The sequence below is a fragment of the Oncorhynchus clarkii genome, chromosome 30, assembly GCF_045791955.1.
Source record: "Oncorhynchus clarkii lewisi isolate Uvic-CL-2024 chromosome 30, UVic_Ocla_1.0, whole genome shotgun sequence".
In the NCBI taxonomy this organism is placed as follows: domain Eukaryota; kingdom Metazoa; phylum Chordata; class Actinopteri; order Salmoniformes; family Salmonidae; genus Oncorhynchus; species Oncorhynchus clarkii.
The window spans coordinates 35,833,574-35,854,683 of NC_092176.1; the positions used below are offsets into that span (position 1 = coordinate 35,833,574).

General features: G+C 42.1%; 1 protein-coding gene across 1 annotated transcript in view; it reads right to left on the reverse strand.

Moving 5' to 3' along the window:
• LOC139390058 (kinase suppressor of Ras 2-like) overlaps nucleotides 1–21,110 on the reverse strand; it is a 113,561-nt gene that overhangs the window by 62,332 nt on the left and 30,119 nt on the right. Inside the window, exons 4-5 of the mRNA XM_071137172.1 lie at nucleotides 18,400–18,435; nucleotides 17,481–18,024 (exon numbers count right to left, since the gene is read on the reverse strand). Of these exons, the coding sequence (XP_070993273.1) occupies nucleotides 17,481–18,024; nucleotides 18,400–18,435 (580 nt within the window). The remainder of the gene's footprint in view (nucleotides 1–17,480; nucleotides 18,025–18,399; nucleotides 18,436–21,110) is intronic.

The window sequence follows — 21,110 nt, forward strand, 5'->3', positions numbered from 1 at the left end:
TTCAAAATTAAACCTTGTTCAAAGCATCGCCCTTTCTCAACCAAGCCATACAAACGATTACAATTTACATTTCAGCCTCAAGAAAATAAAAAACAATTCTGGTTAATTAAACTCAAATACACTAATTGATAAAAAAAACATATAAAAAAATAAAAAATCATTATTTTTATTAATTATATAATGAATATGAATGGTGGTGTTACGTCACAAATGCAGCTATCTAAAATATATGGGAATGTTTGCTCAATACAAACTTATAACCAATTGATTGTAGCATTACCGCAGAAATGGAGAGGGCAAGTGGAAGGTGGAGAAGGTAAGGAACTTCTTTGTCTGCCCTATATTAAAGATCAAAATTAGATTTTTTAAATTTTTTAAAGAACATCAACATTTTCATAAATATAAAAAAATACCAGTTCCATTTGATGACAGCTACTTCAAACAGGTTACAAAAATGCTGAGAAGACATCTTTGACGTTCCGATCCCATGGCACTTGATTCAACAATTAGAGTTTTTAAATGAAAATTATTTTACAAAATTCTTGCTACCAACAAAATGTTATATATACAGTATATGGGGCATACAACCATGTCAGCTATGCAGAATTTGCTGTGAAGAAATGGATCATCTACTTTTTGGTATTGCCCCCTTGCAGCTGGTTTCTGGTCACAGGTTCAGGAGTGTCATAACAAAAGTCATAACATTTAAAAAATAAAAAATGTATTTCACCTTTATTTAACCAGGTAGGCTAGTTGAGAACAAGTTATCATTTGCAACTGCGACCTGGCCAAGATAAAGCACAGCAGTTCAACACATACAACAACACAGAGTTAAACATGGAATAAACAAACATAGAGTCAATAATACAGTAGAAAAAATACAAATCTATATACAGTGAGTGCAAATGAGGTAAGATAGGCAATAAATAGGCCATGGTGGCGAAGTAATTACAATATAGCAATTAGACACTGGAATGGTAGATGTGCAGAAGATTAATGTGCAAGTAGAGATACTGGGGTGCAAAGGAGCAAGATAAATAAATAAATACAGTATGGGGATGAGGTAATTGGATGGGCTGTTTACAGATGGGCTATGTACAGGTGCAGTGATCTGTGAGCTGCTCTGACAGCTGGTGCTTAAAGCTAGTGAGGGAGATATGGGTCTCCAGCTTCAGTGATTTTTGCAGTTTGTTCCAGTCATTGGCAGCAGAGAACTGGAAGGAAAGGCGGCCAAAGGAGGAATTGTCTTTGGGGGTGACCAGTGAGATATACCTGCTGGAGCGTGTGCTACGAGTGGGTGCTGCTATGGTGACCAGTGAGCTGAGATAAGGCGGGGCTTTACCTAGCAGAGACTTGTAGATGACCTGAGCCAGTGGGTTTGGCGACGAGTATGAAGCGATGGCCAGCCAACAAGAGCATACAGGTCGCAGTGGTGGGTAGTATATGGGGTTTTGGTGACAAAACAGATGGCACTGTGATAGACTGCATCCAATTTCCTGAGTAGAGTGTTGGAAAAAAAACTCTGTAGTACTTGCCGATGACGAGCATACCCATAACATGATGCAGGCACGACCATGCTTGAAAATATGAAGAGTGGTATTCACTGATGCATTGTGTTGGATTTGCCCAAAACATAATACTTTGTATTCAGGAATTAAAGTTAATTTCTTACCCAATCTTTTTTTCAGTTTTACGTTAGTGCCTTGTTGCAAACAGGATGCATCTTTTGGAATATTTTTATTCTGTACAGGCTTCCTTCTTTTCACTTTGTCATTTAGGTTAGTATTGTGGAGTAACTGCAATGTTGTTGATCCATCCTCAGTTTTCTCCTATCACAGCCATTAAACTCTGTAACTGTTTTAGTCACCATTGGCCTCATGGTAAAATCCCTGATTTCCTTCCTCTCCGGCAACTGAGATAGGAAGGACGCCTGTATCTTTGTAGTGACTGGGTGTATTGATATACCTTCCAAAAGTGTAATTAATAACTTCATCATGCTCAAAAGGATATTGAATGTCTGCTTTGTTTTACCCATCTACCAATAGGTGCCCTTCTTTGTGAGGCATTGGAAAACCTCCCTGGTTTTTGTGGTTGAATCTGTGTTTGAAATTCACTGCTCGACTGAAGGACCTCTCAGATAATTGTATGTGTGGGGTACAGAGATGAGGTAGTCATTCAGAAATCATGTTAAACACTATTACTGCACACATAGTGAGTCCATGCAACTTATTATGTGACTGGTTGAAATCTTCTTGACTCAAGACATTTCAGCCTTTAATTTTTAATTAATTGTGTAAACTTAGACATTATTGGGTACTATGTGTGTAGGGCAGAGACACAAAATCTGTAACGCAACAAAATGTAGAAAAATAATACTTTCCGAAGGCACTGTATATATATATATATATATATATATATATATATATATATATATATATATATAGTATATATATATAGAGAGAGATTTATATAGATTATATACACATTTTATTGGTTCCATTGTGTCAGGCAAACTCAATAAAGTCCAGATAAAGTATTTGACTAGGTCTCACTAACATCAGTAACAATAAATATTCAGATGCTTTCACCGGGCCCATATGGAGAAAGAAGAGTCCTGTTGTTTTTATGCAAATGCTTTTTGGGTATATTATCAGTCTTTCACTGACACCTTCATGCTGCTTTAATAAAGGTTGAAGAGAGGTTATATGGAAACTGACGGTGAGGCATCATTCCCCATACTGATCTATAGTCAATGTTCTGCTATGACAGAAGACTTCTCTACTGCATCTCTATATGAGTTACACTCTCGGTTATATGAGTTACAGTACTCTGTTATATGAGTTACAGTACTCTCAGTTATATGAGTTACAGTACTCAGTTATATGAGTTACAGTACTCAGTTATATGAGTTACAGTACTCTGTTATATGAGTTACAGTACTCAGTTATATGAGTTACAGTACTCCGTTATATGAGTTACAGTACTCAGTTATATGAGTTACAGTACTCATTTACATGAGTTACAGTACTCTGTTATATGAGTTACAGTACTCAGTTATATGAGTTATATAGCACTCTCTGTTCTATGAGATATACTCCCAGTTATATGAGTTGGAGTACTCTCAGTTCTATGAGTTATACTGTCAGTTCTATGAGTTACAGTACACTCATCAATATGAGATATAGTACTCTCAGTTCTATGAGATATAGTACTCTCAGTTCTATGAGTAATACTCTCAGTCATATGAGTTACAGTACTCTCAGTCATATGAGTTTCAGTACTCTCAGTTATATGAGTTACAGTACTCTGTTATATGAGTTACAGTACTCAGTTATATGAGTTACAGTACTCTCAGTTATATGAGTTACAGTACTCTGAGTTATATGAGATATAGTACTCTCAGTTCTATGAGATATAGTACTCTCAGTTATATGAGATATAGTACTCTCAGTTCTATGAGTAACACTCTCAGTTATATGAGTTACAGTACTCTCAGTTATATGAGATATAGTACTCTCAATTCTATGAGTTACAATACTCTCAGTTATATGAGTTACAGTACTCTCAGAAAACAGACATTATATACTAACAAGACCTTAGTGTTTTGTCATTCCTGTGTTTGTGTTTGCCCTTCTTGCCTTGTCTCTCCGATCGTTCACAGCTTTGTGGAAGTTACCTGTGGCGCTGATGTTTAGGTTGATGTCTCTCTCTCTCTCTCTGTGTGTCTCTCCTTCCTCTCCCCTCTCTCTCTCTCTGTGAAAAATAATCTTTGAAGATTTCCCAATAAACCTGCAATAGCTGCCACATTGTTCCCAAGAACATCTACATCATGTGTTTTCTATGTTTGTGGTAAAAGACAATTGTGATGCGAGGAAAATCTCTCAGCAAGTACACAATGAAGTATCATCTCATGATCAAGACATATAAGGATATTGTAGTCGTTGTCTGGTGTCTGGTGATCACACAGAACATCAAAAGGTCATATTTAGTTCATCAGCAAGACGATATCACTGAAACAGACACACTTTTAAACACAAAACATGACAGCGTGACAGCGTACCTAAAGAAATATACTTCCATGGTCTGATCAAACATCAAACATGTCCACACTATGTCTCCATGTTAAATAACACAGAGAGAGTGTAATTCATTTCAGCCAGAGTTCCTCCTAGGTAGATCCACATTGATGTTCCTATTATTTCAAAAGGAAACCATACGTTAACCCCTGAAAAATGCTGGTAGATGCAAGAAAAGCAATTTGGCCCATTGCCATGTTCCTTCAGTGGTACTTTAAAACGGAGAACAGTAGAGACTAACCAGAAGAACAAAAGGTCTGAGAACCATGGAACCAGAACCAACCGAAGATGATGCCGTTAAACTCTCAGGGATGATATTAATACCAAAGCACACATCTAGGAGATAAATCCCACCTATGGCCTGCGAGGTAAATTACTGAGAGAGTTGATGTCTAGGTAGTCGGGGGAAAGGAAATAGTACTGAACAGCGAACCTGGGCATCAGACCACCAACTCCCCCTCGCTGCCTCTCAATCTTCTCTGTTATGGCTATCCAAGCTCCCATTGGGGTTCTCAAGAGTAATCTCAACACCCACCCAAACCCCCTTTGGCCCCGCACTCAACCCCCCCTCACCCCTTCTCCGGCATCACGGCTTAATAAATCAACTATGCAACAATGGCATTCAGTCCAGCACAGCCTCACACTCCTAAATACTGATATAAATTCAGAATCATGCCTCCAATTTCCTGGTGTGACGCAGGGAGAGGCATCTGAGCTCTCATTACCCCTGGACACACTGAGAGCGGAATAAGGTTCGGTCTGTCTGTCTGTCTGTCTGTCTGTCTGTGTGTGTGTGTGTGTGTGTGTGTGTGTGTGTGTGTGTGTGTGTCTGTCTGTCTGTCTGTCTGTCTGTCTGTGTGTGTGTGTGTGTGTGTGTGTGTGTGGGGGGGGGGGGGGGGGGGGGGGGGGGGGCACTTTGACACCCCCTTTCGCCTGACTTGTCATTATTAGCAGGGTGCCAAAGACCTGATTAACATGGATGAGCTTTCCTCAAGAACCAAGAGGAGATACACACACACACACACACACTCACACACACACACCATATGACTGTCCATGAAGCGTGATGTGTCTTCTTTAAGGGATGGATCAGTAGTGTGTGTCACTAATAAACCAAAAGGTCAGGGGTCATGTGTTAAAGCATCGATGTGTCTGTCCGGGAACTAGCTGTGGCTCTGATCTATATGTCAATGTATTGTCCAGGTAAAACGGACATTGGTTTTGGAGGGAATTGAATACTTAACAACATGAACACATGGCTGCATTGGTGTTAAGAGTTAATCATTCAATAAATCTCTCTCTGTGAATTTAGAGCTTCTGTTTCCACAAAGGAAGCGTATCTGCACTTTATATGAAATTGACTAGATATCATGAACAACGCCTATGTAAGAACAGTGGAATAGCAAAGTATCCTATAATAACATGGTACTCCCACTGCTATTAGAGGCTCCCGAGTGGTGCAGCGGTCTAAGGCACTGCATCTCAGTGGCTAGAGGCGTCACTACAGACCCTGGTTCGATCCTGGGCTATCTCACAACCAGCCGTGATCGGGAGTCCCATAAAGCGGCGCACAATTGTCCCAGCGTCGTTCGGGTTAGGAGAGGCTTTGGCCGGGGTAGGCCGTCATTGTAAAAAAGGAATTTGCGCTTAACTGACTTGCCTAGTTAAATATAGGCTAAAGAAAAAATGACAATGGCATAATATGACACCTACAGTATATACAGTGACTTGTTTGAAAGTATTCACCACACTTGGCATTTTTCCTATTTTGTTGCCTTACAACCTGGAATTAAAATAGATTTTCGGGGGTTTTGTATCATATGATTTAGACAACATGCCTACCACTTTGAAGATGCAAAATATTTTTAATTGTGAAACAAACAAGAAATTAGACAAAAAAAACGGAACACTTGAGCGTACATAACTATTCACCCTCCCAAAGTCAATACTTTGTAGAGCCACCCGTTGCAGCAATTACAGCTGCAAGTCTCTTGGGGTATGTCTCTATAAGCTTAGCACATCTAGCCACTGAGATTTTTGCCCATTCTTCAAGGCAAAACTGCTCCAGCTCCTTCAAGTTGGATGGGTTCCGCTGGTGTACAGCAATCTTTAAGTCATACCACAGATTCTCAATTGGATTGAGGTCTGGGGTTTGACTAGGCCATTCAAAAACATTTAAATGTTTGCCCTTAAACCACTCGAGTGTTGCTTTAGCAGTATGCTTAGGGTCATTGTCCTGCTGGAAGGTGAACCTCTGTCCCAATCTCAAATCTCTGGAAGACTGAAATAGGTTTCCCTCAAGAATTTCCCTGTTTTTAGTGCCATCCATCATTCCTTCAATTCTGACCCGTTTCCCAGTCCCTGCTGATGAAAAAAATCCCCACAGCATGATGCTGCCACCACCATGCTTCACCTTGGGGTTAGCGTTCTCGGGGTGATGAGAGGTGTTGTGTTTGTGCCAGACATAGCGTTTTCCTTGATGGCCAAAAAGCTACATTTTAGTCTCATCTGACCAGAGTACCTTTTTCCAAATGTTTGGAGGGTCTCCCACATGCCTTTTGGCGAACACCAAATGTGTTTGCTTATATTTTTTCTTTAAGCAATGGCTTTTTTCTGGCCACTTTTCCGTAAAGCCCAGCTCTCTGGAGTGTACGGCTTAAAGTGGTCTTATTTACAGATACACCAATCTCCGCTGTGAAGCTTTGCAGCTCCTTCAGGGTTATCTTTGGTGGACTTTATTTAACAAATTATGTGACTTCTGAAGGTAATTGGTTGCACCAGATCTTATTTAGGGGCTTCATAGCAAAGGGGGTGAATACATATGCAGGCACCACTTTACAGCAAAAAAAATGTTTTGAATTTTTTTGAAAAAAATAAATACATTCATTTCACTTCACCAATTTGGAATATTTTGTGTATGTCCATTACATGAAATCCAAATACAAAATCTATTTAAATTACTGGTTGTAACGCAATAAAATAGGAAATACACCAAGGGGGATGAATACTTTTGCAAGGCACTGTACAAAGTGAGGCTTTAAACAGTTAGATCAGCTGTTGTACATCTCCACAGTATATCCTCTGGAGCAGCACGACCTTCCTCTTCCCCTCCTAGGACAGGGTTTCCCAAACTCGGTCCCGGGGACCCCAAGGGGTGCAAATGTATTTATTTTTACCCTAGCACTACACAGCTGATTCAAATAATCAAAGCTTGATGATTAGTTGATTATTTGAATCAGCTGTGTAGTGCTAGGGCCAAAAAAACGAAATGTGCAGAGTCCTCGGGACCAAGTTCGGGAAACCCTGTCCTAGAGCATCTGACAGAGTTGAGATCTTTGGGTATACAGCTCCCATGGCATCACTGAACAGAAATCCAATACAGATGTATTTTTCAGGCTGAAATGGGGGAATTTCACAGATCACTGTAAAACATAAATTAAAAAACATATTGAGAAAATCATATCATACTGTATAAGACATTTTTATCAAAACAAACATTCAAATTGGCCGTGGAATAGACATTTTTCCACTCAAGTTGTCCATGGTGGAATTACCCTGAAAGAAGGCACAAAGTAGTAGTGAATCATAGCCTAGCCTGCCTACCCCTCTCTTTCTCTCCTCCTCTCCCTGCACCCCCCTCTCTTTCTCTCCTCCTCTCCCTGCACCCCCCTCTCCCTCCACCCCCCCTCCCTCCTCCTCCTCTCCCTGCACCCCCCTCCCGCCCCCCTCTCTTTCTCTCCTCCTCTCCCTGCAGTGCTGCATGATTTATTATTATTATTATTATTATTTATTATTATTTATTATTATTTATTATTATTTATTAGCAAAACATCAAATTCAATAAGAAAGTGCTTAACATTCACCTCTAAAGGAGAGAGAAGTGTGAGGAGAGATAGGAACTTTCATAAAGAAGCATAACACAGGAATTATGGTGAAAAATAAAACACAGAGGAGAAAAGAAAACGGAGGTAAAGGTCATCGTCCTTCTGAAGCAGGCGGTCATGGGAAGAGCTGCATGATGACAAACTCTCTGTTTTTCCCTTACAGGACTGAGATAACACAAACACCTCCTAAACAGAGAAGAATTTACACACATCTAACCCTAACACAGCTGAACTAGGTGGAGGTGGATGTCTGCTCTCCGTTTGTTATTCCCCAAACTTTTAATGCCGCTTTTAGTGATACACCAACAAAGTTTCAAACTGGTAAACAAAGCCAACGAGCAGCACAACACTTCTGGAGATGAGATGCGACTCGATGGCTCCACAGAGAAAACTCTGTGGCCTTTTCCACAACACACATTGCTCCTCATTACCATAGCCAACGAGCCTCATCCATTACCACTCGAGCTGAGAGAGAAACACACGCCTTGAAAAGGACAGCGAGACGAGAGAGGCAACGTTAGCAAAATTAATAGGCACTCGCACCTCCCGCCCGTCGCACTCCTGCTCCTCGGACGATAAGGTTTAAGTGGTGGTGGGTACCTGAGGCACTGGATTCATTGGGGTGGGGGGGGGGGTTAGTGGCCTGAGGCATGGCTAATGGAAAGGTAGAGTAGACCAATGTGATACTCTGCATCTACTCTGTTCCCTGACTGAGTGTGTACCGAATAGAGATTAGCACAGCTAATCATGCAGGGAAGCCCTGTTCATTGTGTGAAAATGAAACAAGTAAATGTTGATTTAATTGATTTTGAGTATGCAAGAGAGACAGAGAGAGAGAGAGAGAGAGAGAGAGAGAGAGAGGGAGAGAGAGAGAGAAGAGAGGGATAATAAGATGGAGAGATATAGAGAGAAAAAGAGTGAGAAGAAAGAGAGGGAGCGAGAGAGTGGGATAAAGAGAGAGGGAGAATAACAATTGATTGATTGATTGATTGATTGATTTGAGTATAACTGATTACTGCATCAAGCTGGTGAATTTCATGAATCCAGTGTAATTGGCCTGTGGGTGATTGATGAGAGAGAGAGATTATATTTATTATATTCTCAGTACGCCACCAAATAAAATGTAAATATGTCAATTAAGAAGCAGACAAGTCAGTCTTGCAACACTCCTTCCATAATACCAATTATCAAATCAGCGAAAGGCCTTTTTCTTGCTGTTGTCGATTTCTTTTTTTTTTTTTTCTAACAAATTAGTGACGTTTTTTTTTTAATGGTCATCCACTCACTGCATACAGAATATACTTGAAACTAGCTAATTAGACTTCTTCTAAATTGAAGCCAAACTATAAAATTGTTCTGTCATTAGACTACTGCCTTTCAACCCTTTAATTTCTCAACACTTCTCATTAGCAGCAGCTGAGAAGATCATTCATTTGTCGTTGACATTTAAAAACAACCGTTCCAAAATGATCAAGAGGAAGGTATTCATTTGTCGTTGACATTTAAAAACAACCGTTCCAAAATGATCAAGAGGAAGGTATTCATTTGTCGTTGACATTTAAAAACAACCGTTCCAAAATGATCAAGAGGAAGGTATTCATTTGACTACTCGAACACCGCAAGTTTTCCAAACGTTCATCCATAACCAAGACCAAAAGACCAAAACAAATGGTTCTTGGCCACTCATGGATAACTGGGTAGTCTACCCTCTTTGGGGAAACAATAAGAAGGAAGCCATTCAGGTAACGTTATCATGGCTGGTTGATGAGGTAACTAACTCACTGTTCACAGGCAGTAGGAGGATTGTGAAGTCTATTGTTTTTTCAACTGTATCATGGCTGTCAGAAGGTCCCCATTGTTAGGACAGCAGACAGGCTGCTCAGTGCCTTCTGTCCCCGACCAGCAAACTCTCCAGCATCAGTCCACCTGTCACAAAGTTCAGACTAGAAGCTATTCCCAGAGTTTCACACTGCAACGAGCCACAACACGCCAACAAGTTATCCATACTTTTTGTGGGTTTGTGCACACGATATAGGGATTAAGGGTTATATTGACATTATTGTCCATACAGAACTACACTGCCATACATAAATAACTGTGGTTTTTGCAGGTTTGTTGTTAGAGTATGGATGGTTCTAGAAGGTGATTAACATTCTATAGGTGAATCCACTTAAGGGGGAATCCTAACACAACCATTATCTTCCCTGCTGTTTCCAGGATTCTGTGCATAAAGATATCACAGATAACAAAACAGCTGTCTGGTTTTGGTCCTCAGTTCAGTTCTACTGACGTCTACTGGTACTCAGTAGAACCATCTCATTAACACACACACACACACACTAGAGAGATATGCCATCAGTAGGAACATCTCATTAACACACACACACACACACACACACACACACACACACTAGAGAGATATGCCATCAGTAGGAACATGGCGAGGTTAAAGGTTAGTCAATCTTATTCCAAGATGGCATAGCAGTCGTGTGTTTTTGTCTTGTTTTTGTCTTGCCCCTTCCTGTCCCTTGTCCCTTGTAAACATCGTTTTTTTCCTGTATATATATTTAATATTTTAATATCACTTTCTATCTACGGACTGAATATACTCTCCTGCAACCCGCCTCACCCAATGTGGTACGGATCTGCTATTTTTATACTTAATTAAGAACTCATCAACTCATCAAAAGCTAGCCAGCTAATTGGCTACCAGCTAACTGGCTACTAGTTAGCCACGGCCCGCTAGCTGTCTAAAGTACATCGGACTGTTAGCTTCGGACAAATTCTTTGGCCACTATACCCACCATACGGAGCCCTGCTGATCCATCGTCTGAACCGTTGCCTGAACCAGAACCCCAACAGAAGCTATCCAGCTAACTAGCTACTAGCTAGTAGTCAGCTAGCCACTGCTAGCGGTCATCAGCCACCTCTAGCATGGACAACTCTCGCCAGTCTGCACAGCGCGACTCAAACCAGAGCAAATCAGACTTATTTTTCTCCATATCTCCGGATTCCTACCGCAAGCTCCAAACCTTTTCCTTCTTCACCTGGATCATCGCAGCTAGCTAGCTGCTATTCGAGTGGCCACTCCTGGCTAACGACGTGATTCACCCGATGGGGTTTTTCTCAACTGGCTCCACCGTCGCTTCGTCCCATGAAATCCCATCCACTCCTGGCTAACGTCAATAAGCCTTGTCCATTGCTGTTTTGGTTAGTATTTATTGCCTTATTTCACTGTAGAGCCTCTAGCCCTGCTCAATACGCCATATTTAACACTTTAGTTCCACCTCCCACACATGCGGTGACATCACCTGGTTTGTCACTCTAAGCACAGGTTTATTTAATTTATTTCATTGTCACTCTAAGCACAGGTTTACCCTCACTGTATCCACATCCTACCATACCTTTGTCTGTACATTATGCCTTGAATCTATTCTAGCAGAAATCTGCTCCTTTTACTCTGTGTTCTGTACGTACTAGACGACCAGTTATTTTAGCCTTTAGCCGTACCCTTATTCTACTCCTCTTCTGTTCCTCTGGTGATGTGGAGGTTAATCCAGGCCCTGCAGTGCCTAGCTCCACTTCCATTCCCCAGGCACTATCATTTGTTGACTTCTGTAACCGTAAAAGCCTTGATTTAATGCATGTTAACATTAGAAGCATCCTCTCTAAGTTTGTTTTATTCACTGCCCTAGCACACTCTGCCAACCCGGATGTCCTAGCCGTATCTGAATCCTGGCTCAGGAAGACCACCAAAACCCCTGAAATTTCCATCCCTAACTATAATATTTTCCGACAAGATAGAACTACCAAAGGGGGCGTTGTTGCAATCTACTGCAGAGATAGCCTGCAGAGTTCTGTCTTACTATCCAGGTCTGTACCCAAACAATTAGAGCTTCTACTTTTAAAAATCCACCTTTCCAGAAACAAGTCTCTCACCGGTGCCACTTGCTATAGACCACCCTCTGCCCCCAGCTCGTGCTGCTAGGTGACCTAAACTGGGACTTGCTTAACACCCCAGCCATCCTACAATCTAAGCTTGATGCCCTCAATCTCTCAAAAATGATCAATGAACCTACCAGGTACAACCCCAAATCCGTAAACATGGGCACCCTCATAGATATCATCCTAACCAACTTGCCCTCCAAATATACCTCTACTGTTTTCAACCAAGATCTCAGAGATCACTGCCTCATTGCCTGCATCCGTAACGGGTCTGCAGTCAAACGACCACCCCTCATCAATATCAAACGCTCCCTAAAACACTTCAGCGAGCAGGCCTTCCTAATCGACCTGGCCCGGGTGTCCTGGAAGGATATTGACCTCATCCCATCAGTAGAGGATGCCTGGTCATTCTTTAAAAGTGCCTTCCTCACCATCTTAAATAAGCATGCTCCTTTCAAAGAATGTAGAACCAGGAACAGATAGAAAATGCTTATTGAAACCCGCCCGGCCGTCCAGCATCACTACTCTGGACGGTTCTGACTTAGAATATGTGGACAACTACAAATACCTAGGTGTCTGGCTAGACTGTAAACTCTCCTTCCAGACTCACATTAAGCATCTCCAATCCAAAAATAAATCTAGAATCGGTTTCCTATTTCGCAACAAAGCATCCTTCACTCATGCTGCTAAACATACCCTTGTAAAACTGACCGTCCTACCGATCCTCGACTTCGGCAATGTCATCTATAAAATAGCCTCCAACACTCTACTCAACAAATTGGATACAGTCTATCACAGTACCATCCGTTTTGTCACCAAAGCCCCATATATTACCCACCACTGCGACCTGTACGCTCTCTTTGGCTGGCCAACGCTTCATACTCGTCGCCAAACCCACTGGCTCAGGTCATCTACAAGTCTCTGCTAGGTAAAGCCCCGCCTTATCTCAGCTCACTGGTCACCATAGCAGCACCCACTCGTAGCACGCGCTCCAGCAGGTATATCTCACTGGTCACCCCCAAAGCCAATTCCTCCTTTGGCCGCCTTTCCTTCCAGTTCTCTGCTGCCAATGACTGGAACAAACCGCAAAAATCACTGAAGCTGGAGACCCATATCTCCCTCACTAGCTTTAAGCACCAGCTGTCAGAGCAGCTCACAGATCACTGCACCTGTACATAGCCCATCTGTAAACAGCCCATCCAACTATCTCATCCCCATACTGTATTTATTTATTTATCTTGCTCCTTTGCACCCCAGTATCTCTACTTGCACATTCATCTTCTGCACATCTACCATTCCAGTGCTAGGACTGAGAGTAAGACGTTTTGAAAGCTCTTTCAGACACTAAGGATAGAAGGTGAGGAATGAGGAAGCTGTGGTAACAGCAGGAGAAACCATGAAGTGGAAAACCAGCTATAACAACTTTCTAATTAAAAAAGACAGGATGAGCTGAGGGTTGTTGACAGCTCTTTCAGATTTGAAGGATAGAAGGTGAGGAATGAGGAAGCTGTGGTAACAGTATCAAAAACCATGCAGTGTATTAACACCTGGAAATGAAACAGTGAAAAAGCAGCTTTTGTATCTGGCCATGTTGTACCCCTACTGTTCTAAAGAACAAATGAAACATAATGGAACAAAACATGTAGTCAACATTAGGAGAAACAAGTCAGCTGAACCAAAAAGTAGACTTGTACTTATCCTCTTTAAACCATGTACACTGAGTGGACAAAATATTAGGAACACTATTTTGATGACATAGACTGACCAGGTGAATCCAGGTGAAAGCTATGATCCCTTATTGATGTCACCGGTTAAATCCACTTCAATCAGTGTAGATGAAGGGGAGGAGACAGGTTATTAAAGAAGGATTTTTAAGCCTTGAGATAATTGAGACATGGATTGTGTATGTGTGCCATTCAGAGGATGAATGGGCAAGACAAAAGATTGAAGTGCCTTTGAACGGGGTATGGTAGTAGGTGTGTCAAGAACTGCAACGCTGCTGGGTTTTTCACGCTCAACAGTTTCCCGTGTGTATCAAGAATGGTCCACCACCCAAAGAACATTCAGCCAACTTGACACAACTGTTGGAAGCATTAGAGTCAACATGGGCCAGAATCCCTGTGGAACGCTTTCGACACCTTGTAGAGCCTGATGAAGCGAGGCTGCAACTCAATACTAGGAAGGTATATATTCGTGTAGAGGAATAGCACTATGTTTCGAAAACCTTCAAGAAAACCAAGATGGGTTAATTAGTTGAATCAGGCTTTGCTAGTTCAGGAATAGATAAGCAAAGTAGAACTGGCTGGGGGTACCCAAGGTGAGGTTAGTGAAAGATCCACTGTGTACAGATGAGTGCTAGCTTTTCCAGGCATAGGCCAGTACTAAAACGGTCATTGATTAGAGGGCTAAACTCTGAGCCTGCAGTCTGTCAGTGCTCAGGGACCGGTAATCAATTATCTAATGCTGATTGAGTCCCTATTCACTGCCTGTTCATCCACTACCTCACAGGACAGACAAGTACATGCACACACACACACACACATCCATGCACGCACACACGCACGCACGCTCGCACACACACACACACACACACACACACACACACACACACACACACACACACACACACACACACACACACACACACACACACACACACACACACACACACACACACACACACACACACACACACACACACACACACACACACAAATATACACACACACACCAGGGCAGAACCAAATAATAACTTACCAATTAGGCAACGATGGGCCACTGTAATCTAATAGTTTTATAAAAATGACTGTTAGTCTCCCGAGGGGCTCTCCTTTCCTGACTCCTGATGGTTCCTGATGACTGGAGGTACTGGGGTGGACCCTCTCTGGCCTGGAGGAAACAGGCTGATCTGATCTGATCAAAATTGCACCAGATGAGACACACGGTTGGTTCAGTGGCTCAGTCAGGAACTCAGCACTTTTCACTGTTATCTCTGTTCTGTTGACAGACATTGTTTCTCTACGGGCGCTAGTGGACGTGAATTAAACTGAATGAATTAAACTGATTGAGCCTCGGGCAGGAAGATAAAGGACTAAATTGAGTTCATTGAGAGAAGGCACTCTCAGAAAAGCCGCTCTAGCTTGTATTTATTCTCTAACTGTTTTATTAAATGCAGTTAGAGACAATATAATGTTTCCTATGATTACCCTCTTCCTCTCTCTTGTATAGACGTCGATCTTAATCTCCATCTTAGTTTAATAAAACAGTTTCAAGATGGAGATGCTTTCCTGGGACTATCCTCTCGGTCTTTTAAATAACTTCACCTTATTCTATAGATTTGCTCTATTAGAAATGAGATTTTGAAAGTGTAAAGTGTGCCTCAAGCAGGCCAACAGTTGGTTGAAGTTGAACAACCCTGACTTTAAACACTCGTTTACAATACACTTTTAGTTTGATTGTACCGACTGCGAGCTCTCCCTCTCTTCATCCACAAACTCCTTGAGAACCCTTGTCCCCCAACAGAATCAAACTTGTTACAACAAACAAACTGCTCCAAAATCACAACCAGAAACACAAGTGTTATAACTGTAGTAGACCCCCCCCCCCCCCCCCCCCACACACACACAAAAAAAACACTTCACACTTCATTCAACAGGTCCCATTACTGACAGTTCACTAAACATGGCTGTTGTATCATTTGGCCAGTGGGCAGGTGGGTCTGTGGGTGGGGGAGGGTCCTTGCAAAAGAGGATTCTAATAATATCCCTTTCATACTAAGATGCCAACTTTATCATACTGCCAACTTTTTCCCGCCTTTTTCTTTACATCTGAAAGGTATTGCCGGGATCAAAGCCAAAACGTTCATTTCCGCCCAACGACCTAGTAATCATTTCTGTAAAGTTCTGCCTGCGGCTTTGTATGAAACGTAGCCGCAATGCTGAGGCGGCATTGGCACGCACTACGCTTCTAAAGTCTTGACGGTTGCTAAGGCAACGCCGGCTTACCATCCTCCTGCCAGTTGTAAAACTTTGCGAGGGAAGTCACTTCACCCATCTGTTCACATAACCCACCACATGCACTGCTTTATTACCCACGTTGATCCATAAAGAATCGCTGAGGGAATAAATATCACTGAATGATGAAAATATTGGAATAAAGTAGGCTAATGCAATTGAAGGCATCAAATTGTTGCTGACTGAAGCTACCAAAGTCCTCCAATCCTCTTTGTAATACATTTGAAGCAATAGCCTAGCCACGTGTGGTCATCTAGATGCTCATTTCAGCACCGTTTTGATTGGGACAGTGTGGGAACTCGTCTTAACTAAATCTATGTTTGGATATTGGTAAGGCTACAATTAGGATTTGAAAAAGTTGAGGCTCATGATCATCTTGTCAAGTTGAATCATTCACTTCAACATTTTGGACTTTAACAGGTGGATTGCTTTGCTCTTCACTCACAGGCGTTTATTAGCACAGGCCTACTACCTACCAAAAGCCTGTGACTTCACTGACTCATCTGATAATCTATCAATGTGATTTTGTTTCACTGACTCATCTGATAATCTATCAATGTGATTTTGTTTCACTGATTCACTGAATTGTTTTCTGGCTGGGCAAATAAGTGGAGGTGGTAGCTCGCTTGCTCATCTACCTCTGATTAGAAAGATTTAGCGCGCTATAATGTAGCCTAAATCAAGTGTAGGCCTATTTGTTTTGCTCAATCGCATATACTGTAGGCAACTCCAAAAGCCTGCAGAGGTTGTGAAATAAGAATGAGACTCACATGCTTTTGAAAATAGGATTGTTATTATTTTCTATGGGTATCATGATGAAGGTGAGACCCTACGCCTGCTTCCTAACAAAGCGGAGGGAGGGTAGGAAAGAGATGAAACGTGGATAAAAAAAAGCATGAGATTGGGCTCTGTTTCAAAATATCACTCCGCCAAGAGTGTGCTGTCATCAAGGCAAAGGGAGGCTACTTATATTTAGATTTGTTGAACACTTGTTTGTTTACTACACGATTCCATATGTGTTATGTCATAGTTTTGATGTCTTCACTATTATTCAACAATGTAGAAAATAGTAAAAATTAAAAAAAAACCTTGAATGAGTAGGTGTGTCCAAACTTTTGACTGATACTGTACATATGTGTGTTGACTGTGAATAGGTAGGTGTGTCTTGTCTGTTTAATTTACAAGATAACGACCGAAAGATTTCAATTGGATGGCGCAGCAATGGCTGCACGGACTCATAACATAGGCCTGATTATCTCAAAATATGTAATTCTATTCTTTCGAAAATACATTGTATTAGTCTTATGTTTCTTAGGACCTGCCTAAAGGAATGAATCATGGATTTATTTTTGATGGTGTATATTCTCAATAGATTTATTAAAATAAACCCCTCTCCACTACTACCACTCATTCCCCACTAGAGGTATAAAACAACACACAGGCAAGAACTTGGGCTTGTTTGTAAGCGGGTTATAAAAACATGGTTTTTACAGCAAAATATCGTCAATTCTATGTGAAAGCAGTATTAAGGGTTCAGATAAAACAAAGGTCAAATGACTCACTTGGGTGTCTGAATGTCAGCCGCTTCCAGACCTATGCGATTTCCCAGCTGGAACTCGTGTGACTTAGATCGGTGCAGCGCGGTGAAGCCTGGCAGCAGGTGGATGAGCTTTCGGCTGGGGGGTGGGGGCGTCCCGGGAGCCTTCACCTTGTTCCTGCGCCTCATGGGGGGCGTGCCCGGGGGGGTCATGCTGTTGACCACCAGAGGAGTCCGGGGAGGGGTGTGGGCAAAGTGCCTCTGGCGGGGCGAGGGGGGCAGGGAGCGGTGGCCCGTGTCCATGGGGGGGAAGGCCCCCAGTCCCAGGTGGCTGTCCACGGTGAGGCGGTCTGGCTGGACATAGGGGCCGTACGGATAGGGTAGCAAGGCCTGGGGGCTGTGATATTGGCTGTGGTGCTGCTGCTTGTACTTGGCCTGGACCTTCGGGCTTTGGGAGAGCTGGAAGCGGACCCACTGGCTGGGTTCGGGAGAGGGGAAGGGAGTGTTCTCCTTGCCGGACTCGGAGGTGGGCCACTGGATGGACCAGTCCTGTTTGGCATGGCTGCCTGCTAGAGGAGGGAGGAGGAGGAACATGTTACAAACAACATAAACAACCACCTGGTCATTTACATTTATACTAATTAATAATTAGTAATACGATAATAATAAAACAAATATTTGATTATAAAAAACAATGGCCTGATGATAGAGCAAAGAAGAGAGAGAGCATGCATCTGACATCAAGAGCAGATGCAATGTAGCATGGGGTTCAGATAGAGAGTAGAGGGCAGTGATGCTTGACGAACCACAGCCACCTTGATCACTAAACATTAGATGAGAAGCTGGAGATGGGGGTTCATGCTGAGTAAATGAGACAGAATAGTTTGGTTTGGGAAAGCAGTGAAGAGAGAAATGAGATTTTCAGCTTAAATGGAAATAATCACCTCCGTTATTGGGCAATGTCTCATCCTCAAGTTGTTCTGGAAAGAAAAGAAAAGGAAACAAAAGTTTATAGATTTTATAAAAATATCGATAAAATATTCTGCAGTACCCTAATAATTTGTTGTTTCCCTCTCTCACACTGCCCTTTAGAGACCCAGCTATTGTAGTAATCACATACTCTAAAGAGCTCTCAGCATCAACACTCTGGCTACATTATCTGATCCAGTTCAATAACACTAATGGTTATGAACTCCTTAGGACTTTTTCTTATCTGGGATGTTTTGAGACAAGGCCACCAGAGACTTCTGGAGGGAGAAGGAGAATGATATAGAGGGGAGAGGTAGTGAGGAGAGGAGAGGAGAGGAGAGGAGAGGAGAGGAGTAGAAGGAAAGGGAGAGGCCTGCATTAACACGAGTGAGCGACTGAGTGTCTTAAGGCCTCTCGTATGAGGTCAGGGGTCAAAGTATCTCTTCAGGACGACATCACATACATGTTCCCTCTGTGTCTGACTGAGACACTCCCCGGGACAGTACACACACACACACACATACACAGCGAGTGACAGACAATGTCCTGGGGACATGAGAGTACAGTTTATGTACACTAAAGGAGTCCTCGGGGATGTGTCCAATGGGAGATGGGTTGGTTGTCAAATTACATCCCTCAATAACTGCGGGTGACGTCAAAGAGTTAGTCATTCTAGTTTCATGGTATACGTCATGCTCTGTTCTTCAGATAAACAACATATAACAACAATGGAAAGCTTCCTATCTGCTTGCATGGATCTCCTACACGCAACCACTATCAGTGGTGTCTCAACATACATGAGGTACTCATGGTGTTGCATATTAATCAACTTAATGCATAAGCAAGGCCAAATGAGTTAACCACTGAGATGAGAGAGACTTGTGATGATGGAGGAGATCTGTATACGGGGTTTTATAGTACAAGGGTCCTGGGGTGGAGACAGACCTCACTGCTCTCCTTTCTCCTGGAGGCGGACCAGCCTCCTTCCCGTACTTCAAACACACACACTTACACAAGGCCACACACGCACGCACGCACGCACGCACGCACGCACACACACACACACACACACACACACACACACACACACACACACACACACACACACACACACACACACACACACACACACACACACACACACACACACACACACACACACTGATGGGTCTCTGAAACAGACTTGAAGTGTGCTGCACAGTGCACCAAACTCCTCAGAGAGGACCAGGAAGCAACAGGAAAAGAGACCAACGAAGCGCTCCTTAACTGCTCAGAAAGGAATAGAAGGGGAGGATGACCCACCCTCAAGCATCCTTCATCAGAAAAAACGTATGGCAAACAAGACACTGGATATTAAAACGTTTGGCATCTCCTCACTTGAAATGTTTCGAAATCATCAAAGAGCCTTCTTCACCCGTGAATACCAATAAACTGGCATTAGCTCTGTTAATATAGATGATGACGAGAGAGACACACACACACACACAAAGCATGTGATACTGATCAAATTACAGCCCAGGCATAAATTACACACAGGACCTGAATAATCCAATATTGTCTGCAAACATCCATGTAACTAATGAACAGTGGGAATAATCCCTCTCTAGAGTATATTAGAGTATCCATTTCCTTGGAGTCTTTTAGTAAAAGCTCATTTGAAATGGTTTCTGTAATACTGTTGTCAAGGCTAGAGAAGGGAAGGGACATAGAGAAAGAATGAAGTCTAACCAGATACATAAAAATGTTTGGCTCTGTAACGGCTCAATTTACCAACCATACTAGTTTCTTAGCAACTGCTTTATTAAAATATTAACAGAGCTTCCTAGGGGCGGCAGGTGGCTGAGTGTTGGGCCAGTAACTGAAAGGATGCTGGATCAAATCCCAGAACTGACAAGGTAAAAAATCTGTTGTTCTGCCCCAGAACAAGGCAGTCTGTCATTGTAAATAATAATCTGTTCTGCCCCAGAACAAGGCAGTTCTGTAGGCTGTCAATGTAAATAATAATCTGTTCTTCCCCAGAACAAGGCAGTTCTGTAGGCTGTCATTGTAAATAATAATCTGTTCTGCCCCAGAACAAGGCAGTTCTGTAGGCTGTCATTGTAAATAATAATCTGTTCTGCCCCAGAACAAGGCAGTTCTGTAGGCTGTCATTGTAAATAATAATCTGTTCTGCCCCAGAACAAGGCAGTTCTGTAGGCTGTCATTGTAAATAATAATTTGTTCTTAAATGAATCGCCTGGTTAAAACAAAACATAAATAAATTAACTGCAGTTACTTCATGTGACCTAACAACAAAAATACAAAACCCTTTTCTTCTCATTCTATGGAGTGTAATTCTCATTCTATGGAGTGTAATTCTCATTCTATGGAGTGTAACTCTCATTCTATGGAGTGTAACTCTCATTCTATGGAGTGTAACTCTCATTCTATGGAGTATAACTCTCATTCTATGGAGTGTAACTCTCCTTCTATGGAGTGTCATTCTTATTCTATGGAGTGTCATTCTCATTCTATGGAGTGTCATTCTAATTCTATGGAGTGTAACTCTCCTTCTATGAAGTGTCATTCTTATTCTATGGAGTGTCATTCTCATTCTATGGAGTGTCATTCTAATTCTATGGAGTATAACTCTCATTCTATGGAGTGTAACTCTCCTTCTATGGAGTGTGATTCTAATTCTATGGAG